Source organism: Triticum dicoccoides, chromosome 2B (assembly GCF_002162155.2).
Source record: "Triticum dicoccoides isolate Atlit2015 ecotype Zavitan chromosome 2B, WEW_v2.0, whole genome shotgun sequence".
Taxonomy (NCBI): Eukaryota; Viridiplantae; Streptophyta; class Magnoliopsida; order Poales; family Poaceae; genus Triticum; species Triticum dicoccoides.
The window spans coordinates 392,221,344-392,230,468 of NC_041383.1; the positions used below are offsets into that span (position 1 = coordinate 392,221,344).

The 9,125-nt window shown below is 48.3% G+C and overlaps 1 protein-coding gene across 1 annotated transcript; it reads left to right on the forward strand.

The window, feature by feature from the left end:
* Window positions 1-5,217: 5,217 nt before the first annotated feature.
* LOC119363837 (oxygen-evolving enhancer protein 2, chloroplastic-like) lies at window positions 5,218-6,432 on the forward strand. The gene is made up of 3 exons (XM_037629201.1): window positions 5,218-5,508; window positions 5,595-5,878; window positions 5,974-6,432. The coding sequence occupies exons 1-3, from the start codon at window positions 5,274-5,276 to the stop codon at window positions 6,232-6,234; spliced, it is 780 nt and encodes a 259-aa protein (XP_037485098.1). The 5' UTR covers window positions 5,218-5,273; the 3' UTR covers window positions 6,235-6,432.
* The last annotated feature ends 2,693 nt before the right edge of the window (window positions 6,433-9,125 follow it).

A 9,125-nucleotide genomic window follows, 5' to 3' on the forward strand; every position in this document is an offset into this window, starting at 1 on the left:
AGGGCTCCATGGGGTCGTCCTGTTCATCCATCCCTCTGCGGGGTCCTGTTCATCGACCCCAACCGGCTCGATCGAGGTCCTATTCATCCAGAGGCAACACCACGGGGTCATGTTCATCCACCCCCACCGGGAACTGTTCATCCAACCCCCCCTCCCCCCAACAACGCTCACTGTTCATCAAGGGATGGAGGCAGCAGGGTTCGATCGGCTTCAATTAGCAGCAGTAGCGAAGGAACCACTCGGGTTCAGTAACGTAGCTAGTGCAATCGCTCGGGTTCAGTTAGAGGCTAACGCCTCGCTCAAGTTCAGTTAGAGCCCAATGCCTCACACACACACGCGTACGTGTATGAGAGAAATGTGCATTGCTCGGCCCCGACTACCCATCGTAACCGGGAACTCCCCGAAATTTTCCTCACCCTCGCTTCTACAACGGTTTTTTCCGTCATGAACGGCCCAAAGAATGTCATGCAGCTGCGTCTCTGGCCCACCCAGGATGAAAATGCCATTTTTTGTCATGAAGTAGGAGCCCACCACATCTATGATGATACTGGGTTTTGTCACAATTATCGTCATAGAAGTGTCATAAGTATGACATGAAAAAAATTCGTTCGGCCCAAAATGGCATGGATGTGTCTTTTTTTTGTAGTGCCAGCTGCTAACCGAGAGCCATGTGACATAGAACTGAATGAGACAGAGCATGTTGTCATAGATCTCACTCAGCAAGAGCCAATTCAACAGAGTGATGGTCAGCAAGAGGACAATATTATTAGTGGAATAGGAGTGTGCATTAGGAAAACCACACAAACAAATGTTCATATGACATGGGAGTTCAATATGCAGCAGCTGACAGTGATTCTGAAGGTTCATACTTTGATCTTGGTGTCATAGTGGACAATGACTTTGACATAAGTGATGGTGATGATGATCTATATGCTGACAATGTGGATGAGGATGAACCTCAAGAGAGAAAGGACAAAGAGAAGCAAAAAGGTGAGGTTAATGCAAAAGAGAAAGTAGCACATAAAGGAAATGAGAAAGTAGGAGATAAAGGAAAAGATGAGTATAATTTGGAAGAATATCAATCTGAAGGTGAAGATTTATGGGCACCAGATTCAGATGAACAAGTTTACATGAAGTTCAAAGATTTCAAAGTAGAGGACCGGCATTGTCCAAAATTCCATTTGGGACATGTCTTTGAAACTGTTGAATTTTTGGGCAAAGAAATTAAGGAATACTGTTGCAAAAAATATATTTGATGTCAAGTTGCTAGTCAATGATAGAAAAAGAGTGACAACCACCTGTAATGCTGACTATATTTGGTATTTGTTGGTTTCTTATGACAACATGACCAAATGCTTCATGGTGAAGTATATTCATTTACACACATGCACCAAGAAGTGGAAGATGAAGGCTTTCACTTCTCATGTCCTTACACAAAAAGTATGTAGAGAGCTTTAGAGCTGACCAAGAAGTGAGCTTGAGAAACTTCTCAAGGGTTGTTCAAAAGTAATGGCATATGACACCAATAAAAGACCAAGTTGAGAGGGCTAGGAGGTTGGCCATGAAGATAATTAATGTTGATGAAGAAGGGCAGTACATGTTTCCTTGGAACTATGCAAATGAGATAAGGAGGAGTAATCCATGGAGCACGGAAGTGTTATAGTTGATTCATATTGATGTTAGGATATGAGGGTCAATTATTGATCATGTATGTGCCAAGTTTACTTATGTCCATGTCATCATGATTGGATCCTTGTTCATGCAACATGGTTGAGTATGTTACTCATCCAATCAATCAGTTATGCCATGTGAAGCTTGTGAATCTTATAGCTTCTCTTTGAGAGAGCATGTCTCTGTTTTAGCATGGTTGAGTATGTTTTTGTCACATCATCATCTTGTTTCTCAAAGAGCATCAACCTAGTGTCAGTTGTAGAGCATGATGTATGAAAATCTTACATGTATTCTCAACATGCCAAAATTTTGCATATATCATGGTCATCTTGCACCAACTCATGAAATCAACAAGTTGTACAATCACAACATCACCCATAATAGCAGAAGCATCACTTGTTCATAACAACAAGTTAAATATGAAGTACCAACATCAACATGTCTTACATGAGGCCATACATGCCTTACAACTAACCAACAGATAATTAAACACCACTTGTACACCTCAACAAACTAACCATCACTTGCCATTTTTTTCTTTAGAAGTGAAATAACACACATCACATAAAGCAGAATGACAATTGCCATCATTGCCTTAATGCCTTCAGCACCACCAACATTTCTCTACCTAAACCTAATAGTGCATCTGCTTGCTGCTTGGTTATCGTACCTGTAGGTTTTCCTCAAACACCCCTTGCAGCTCTAGTGCCTCTACTATTTCCTGCAATCCCAGCCCTTTCATACCTTGCTCGGATAAGCTCTTCACTCATGTCCTTTGTTGTGCTTGTTAGGGTCGAGAGTATATCAACCAGAGGGGGTGAATGGGAGATTCCTAATTTCTCTCAAAAATTTGAATCTAAACCAATCAGCACAACGAATATAATACTTGATCAAGTGCACCGAAGGATAGTAGAGGCAAGTGTACACACCAAATTGAAGAGTGAAAGATTAACCAAAACTTTTGAAGAAGGTGAAGATAATCGTTCGGGTATTGCAGCTCACTGCTTTGGCAATAATAATAGTGGCATAGAATGAAAGTAAGGTGAACTACATACGTGGATTACCATGAAAGACAACAGGTTATGAACACACTCAACTAGATAGAAAAATACTAAAGCATACAATAGATATAATGAACTATAGCACAGAGAGATAGATAACTATCATGAGCAAAAGGGAATGAAAGTGATCAAAGACATCTATCGAGGCACAGAGCACTGCAAATAAACTACCGAAGGATTGTAGTAGAGTACAATGAATCAGTGGTGCTCGATGGCGACAAATGATTTGGTAGACCAGTTCACTCTTCTGATAAAGAGCTACGTCTGGTTGGAGGGACTTGATTGAACACATGAGCAAATCTCTCTTCGTCCTATTCTCCTTTAACTCAAAGCTGATCAGACTTTGCTTGAATTCACTTGGGGTAGATTCTTAACAGCAACCTCCAAACCTCTGACAGACTTGTTTGTGAACCACAATCACTCTTGGTTTCTGAAGACTTAGCTTGTTGAAGACAATTACTCTTGGACACTCAAGCCATCACCTATCTGTCTAGAGAGTGTGCAACTCTCAAGAGTAATAAGTACACAAACTCTAACTCAGATCTACTGCGATGTTCAACCACTATCTAAGTTTTGGCTCTTGATTTTTTCTCAGTGGATCTTAAACTCAAATCTCTCAAGTGGGGTGCTCAACTAGTATTCTCAGAATCTCAAGCGGAGTAGCCAATGAAAAACGTTGGAGCGGGGTGTCTATTTATAGCCGCAACCTTCCCTAAAGGGAAATGACCATTTAGGACACACGGTCTAGCCAATGGACAACCAACATGTTTCCAACGTCCGGAATTTGATCACAATGGTAACATTGCTCGCGGAACAAGTAATGCTAACTCCTCGGTCCGAAGGATATCTCTTGCAGTCCAAAAGAACATCATCTCTGGCTAACAAGTAATCGTTCGGAATACAGAGAGATTTCTCTTAGTCTTTCATAGGTTCCGGCTAAGCATCACAGTAGACCTAAGCTTAGATAACCTATATCCCTCTTAATAGTATGGAGGTCCTATGACTTAAATGAGATAAAAAAAGAACAACGAAACAAATTCTACGTCTTTACTTCGTCTTCAATTTTCTCGACTGCAGTCATTCTTCTTCGGACATACCGAATGGAAATTGCTTTGTGTCAACACTAATTTTAAGGAGTCACAGAATCTTCTCGATACTCTTTCTTCTCGAAATGTATATCCTTGTTATCTGTAACGCAGATGCTCCTCGGTGAAGTTCTCCAGACTTCAGGGAAGAATACAACATTCTTCTCGGTACTCCAGGGACTACTTCTCTCTGCGTGCACTAGCAAACAAATCAGCCACTTACTATTTCTATCAACAATCTTCAAAAATCAAGGGGACAAGTAGTTGCAGCAACAACACTAATTGCATCTACCACGTCATTACCAATGAAGATCCGACGATCAACAAGATAACCCACATAATCCAATTCTCGATCGTTGCCATAAAGTACACCTATCATGTAAACCAAATAGATAAAAAAAGTGTCAAATTTTCCATAAAGCATGGGTCAAATTCCATCAAAATTAACAACGAACATCGCTGGGGGCTTACACTGCGATTCACACACCTATTGAAGACTAATTTGTCATGTTTCTCGATGCTTGAGATGTAGAACTTTCACCGAAGTCTAGCAATCAGGGCATGTAATGAGCCACATCACCACAACTCGGTCGCCGAGAATTGACCGAACAAAGCTACTTGACATGGCGACGACGACCATGAAGGTGGGCGATGGCGAGCAGGAATACGACGGTTGGCGATGGAGAGTAGGCCAACAACAGATGGAAAGGCTCATGTCATCGACGGAGAGTTAGGGATTTGGGGTCGTCAGATGAGAAGTTAGGGATTTGGGGGATAGGAATTTTTGAAGAGAGGTGACCAAGCCATTTTGCAAAAAAAAACACACACACATACATAGTGGGTCATTTCACTTAACACCGAGTGGAGTCGTGGATTGGTCAACAATGACTAGTACGAGCGTTATTCCCTGCATTGTGACCGTACATTCATGTCTTGTTGTATTTAGTAATTGTACTGATTATATTCTTGAGTACAGTGATGAAGGTGAGTACTTCCTGGCAAATTTAATGATATCCGATGCATTTTACTTAAGCCAAAATGCTAATCTTTGATTTGATCTGCTGGGATTACGTCGCAACTCTTTTGTGCTATACTCTACACACAGCACAAGAACTCTTGAAGGCACTGACATATTCGTACAACCACTGGGCCGGGTGCCAGTGTGTGACAGGCACGGATCATTCGATGCGGATCGAGAAATTACGGTCGCGGTCGCGGTCGCCAGAAGCCGCGAGGGGACGAATGACCGGGTGCACCGCGATCCGACGTGGCCCAATGGCGCGGCGCGGGGCCTTATCCGATGGTATCGCGCCTCATCCCAACTCCATCCACACACAGACCACAAGTACTCTCGCGCCTCCGGACCCCACCGATCACCTTAGTTAACGCGACACACACCATACCCACGCGCACTCACGCACAGTCCTACCTAAGCTAAGCTAAACAGCAGCGAGCAATGGCGTCCACCTCCTGCTTCCTCCACCAGTCCACCGCGCGCCTGGCCGCCTCGGCGCGCCCTGCGCCCGCCGTCGGGCGCACCCAGCTGTTCGTCTGCAAGGCGCAGAAGAACGACGAGGCTGCACCTGACGCTGCCGTCGTCACCAGCCGGCGCGCCGCGCTGTCCCTCCTCGCCGGTGCCGCCGCCGTCGCCGTCAAGGTCTCCCCCGCCGCTGCCGCCTACGGAGAAGCAGGTACGAGGTAGTGGCCGTGTATGTGAGCGACAGCGACTGTAGGGTTTGGTTTCGGATGAGTGACTTCGCGAATGAATATGTTGCAGCGAACGTGTTCGGCAAGGCGAAGAAGAACACGGACTTCGTGGCATACAGCGGGGAGGGGTTCAAACTGATGATCCCGGCCAAGTGGAACCCCAGCAAGGAGCGTGAGTTCCCTGGGCAGGTGCTCCGCTACGAGGACAACTTCGACGCCACCAGCAACCTCTCCGTTATAATCAACCCGACCACCAAGAAGACCATCACCGACTACGGTTCCCCTGAGGAGTTCCTCTCCCAGGTCGGCTTCCTCCTCGGCCAGCAGTCCTACGGTGGCAAGACCGACTCCGAGGTCTAATAACTCCTTCCTTCCTTTCTTTTTCTTCTTCTTCTTCTTTGTCGCACCTGCATGCATTCCCCAAGTGTGCTGACGATGCGGGGATGCAGGGTGGGTTCGAGTCAGACGCTGTGGCGACGGCGAACGTGCTGGAGAGCTCGGCGCCGGTGGTGGACGGTAAGCAGTACTACAGCATAACGGTGCTCACGAGGACCGCGGACGGAGACGAGGGAGGGAAGCACCAGCTCATCACCGCCACCGTCGCCGACGGCAAGCTCTACGTCTGCAAGGCGCAAGCCGGAGACAAGAGGTGGTTCAAGGGCGCCAAGAAGTTCGTCGAGAACGCCGCAGGATCCTTCAGCGTCGCATAAATATACACGACCGACCGGCGAATTTAATGGAAATTTCCTCAGGGATGAACCGTGTAGAGACCGATCGAGGGCATGCATGTGTGTTTCTTTGATTTGTACATGAGGATGGATGAACTAAGAGGTCGATTTCCCTCAAGGATTCATGTGTGCACAATGATTAAGAAATCTTAGTAATAATGTTTCATTTTTGTATCTCCTTATCTTTGTTGGCAGCGCTTCAATTTAGTATTGTGAAGAATGTGTTATCAATGTGTCTATATAAGTTTGGTTTTGCTAATCCTTAGCTAACTGGAATGTAAAATCACGTGAGTAACAAGGGTAGCCATCGAGGCCGAGCCAGGAGCGAGACGGAGCCGCCCTCAAGGTGGCTTAGTCGCGGCGTTGTAGGCCCACGCGAGTTGAAGGTTTTGACAGGTGCGGATGGGGTCCATATGTTTTCAGTCTCCCTTTGGATTGGACAGAGTCGAGCTCGAGATGACGACGTTGTGGCCGATATCTTTGTCGAGGGCTCAGACGGGGCCTCGCTGGAGGTTAGGATAGCAGACGACGGATGTGCTGGTGAGACCTCTTGCAGTGGGCAATGACGCTCTGGATGGCCCACTCCTGCAGCAACTTGCGTGCTTCGTGGGTGTCGAGCCCTAAGGGGAACGGCGCAGAGGGCCTTGGTTGGTCTGATGGTCCTTCAGGCAACCTTGGGTGGCGAGTGCGGGCCGGGTCTAATGGAGAACCGGCGGCCTGATGTGGAGCTTCGGTCCCTTCCCGCGGGCTTGGAGGCGGGGCAGAGAATGGGGGTTGAGATCTTGGTGTTGGGCGGCGGGGACGGGGTGTGTTTGAGGAGCCAATGGGGACCAGGGCATTGGACTGGTTGCTCAGCGACCGGAGTTACTGGCTGCCATGAGTGTCCCTCATCCGCTGCGGCCGTGTCCGCGTTTCGGGGTGCTGTTGCCGGCAGTGGGCTGGCGGCACGGGCTTGTCATCAGGGTAGGAATTTGACATGGTCCTCCTGCCTGGGGTTGGCTGCTCCTCAAGCGGGTCATGTCGCGGTGTCATCTTAGAGTAGGGATGCTCGGCTGTCGGTCCCTTTTGGTCATGCCAAGGTGGGTGTTTGCGGTTGGTTGGGGAGGCGTCTTCGCGTTATGGCGTTGGTGGTGGTCTGTGGCAGTGGTGAGTGGGACTCTGTGGTGCCGGCAGACGGATCGGTGCGTCTAACCGCAGACTTTGGTGTCTTGTGCTGGGTCTCCGCGACGGCCGTCGGTAGTCACAGGGTAATGTCCCCCAGTCCACTGGGATTTTGGGGGATTATGGGTGTTGGCGCCCCTGCGTTGGTGGCATTGACCCTGAGTCAGTGGTTGATGTCAGGCTTTTCCTGTTGCACTTTGCGCTTTGTGAAGCGAGCGGTTGGCGGGGTCTGGGGGCTTGGATGCTGGGGCGGCGGCCCTGGAAGGCAGTCCCCATGGCTCTCCAGCGGGCACATGGTGGTGGTGGTTTCTATGTCTCTTGGTTGTGTGGGCGGCGACAGCTATGGCGGCAGGTAACTCGGGCGTGCTTTTCCTCTTGCAGCGACGGCGCCCCGATCCGGATCTGGGGATCTGAACTTGTCAGTCTTACCGTCAAGACCTCGTGGTCGCACGGGTGAGGTATCGAGCGAAAGCTCTGTATTTGATCACCAACGATGGTGACACCTGCGGGCACCATTATCTTCTTGAAGATGTTGTTGTTGGCTTCTCATGTGTTTGTTTCCGGGTGAAAACCTTTGTGCATCATGGACTCAGTAACAGCGTTGCTTCACATCATTATCCCTCTTGGGGTGTTGTTGTGGAGTGTAGGTGGTGTAGGGTGTAGTGTGGCGTTGTACTCAGTTTTGCCTGTTCTCTATTTCGATTGCGTTGTTGCGAGCGTCGCGTGATCCGGTGATCTTGGGATTGGCGTTGTTTGAGGGTTCCCCATCACTATGTATCGTTCGGACGTGTACTCTATTGTGTGTTTTCTCTATATATAAAGTAGGGCGAAACCTGTTTCGAGAGAGACGATGGAGGTGTGGGACGGGATGATAAGATATCAAGCCGAGAGAGAGAGAGAGAGAGAGAGAGAGTTCATCCAAGAAAACATAGTGTGAAAGAAGAAATCATCCAGTTGTTCCTTACAAATCCATCAGATCACGGAAGTCTAATGATAAATTACTCATATAAAGGATGATGGAGTGCCCACTTCCTAGGAGCCTTCACGGGCGAGAAGGCCCTCCGCGCCACCTGTTTCACTTCGACTTTGCGTGGTCGGCTCTCTGGCGTGCTCGCGGCCACCCGACACGTGACCGGTTTTCCATGAGGGTCCATGACGGGTGGTTTTCGTAACACGCGTCGGGCCTAAGCAGGTCTCCTTGTCAGCGTCCTTCCCCCTGCGGGTCTGGTTCGTTCGGTCTAGGTGGGGCTTGCTTCGCGCCAGCTGAGGGAGTCCTGGATTAGGGGGTCCTCGGACAGCCGGACTATATACCTTGGCCGGACTGTTGGACTATGAAGATACAAGATTGAAGACTTCGTCCCGTGTCGGGTGGGACTCTCCTTTGCGTGGAAGGCAAGCTTGGCAATTTGGATATGTAGATCTCCTTCTCTGTAACCGACTCTGTGTAACCCTAGCCCCCTCCGGTGTCTATATAAACCGGAGGGTTTAGTCCATAGGACAACAACAATCAGAATCATGGGCTAGCTTCTAGGGTTTAGCCTCTACGATCTCGTGGTAGATCAACTCTTGTAATACTCATATCATCAAGATCAATCAAGCAGGAAGTAGGGTATTACCTCCATTGAGAGGGCCCGAACCTGGGTAAACATTGTGTCCCCCGCCTCCTGTTACCATTAGCCTTAGACGCATAGTTCGGGAACCCCTACCCGAGA

Bases quoted from the DNA above. Each gene is read 5' to 3' on its own strand.
- LOC119363837 (XM_037629201.1), top strand. From the start codon at position 5,274: ATGGCGTCCACCTCCTGCTTCCTCCACCAGTCCACCGCGCGCCTGGCC. The intron at 5,509-5,594 runs GTACGAGGTAGT...AATATGTTGCAG, and splicing joins TGCCGCCTACGGAGAAGCAG to CGAACGTGTTCGGCAAGGCG. The intron at 5,879-5,973 runs GTCTAATAACTC...GCGGGGATGCAG, and splicing joins GTGGCAAGACCGACTCCGAG to GGTGGGTTCGAGTCAGACGC.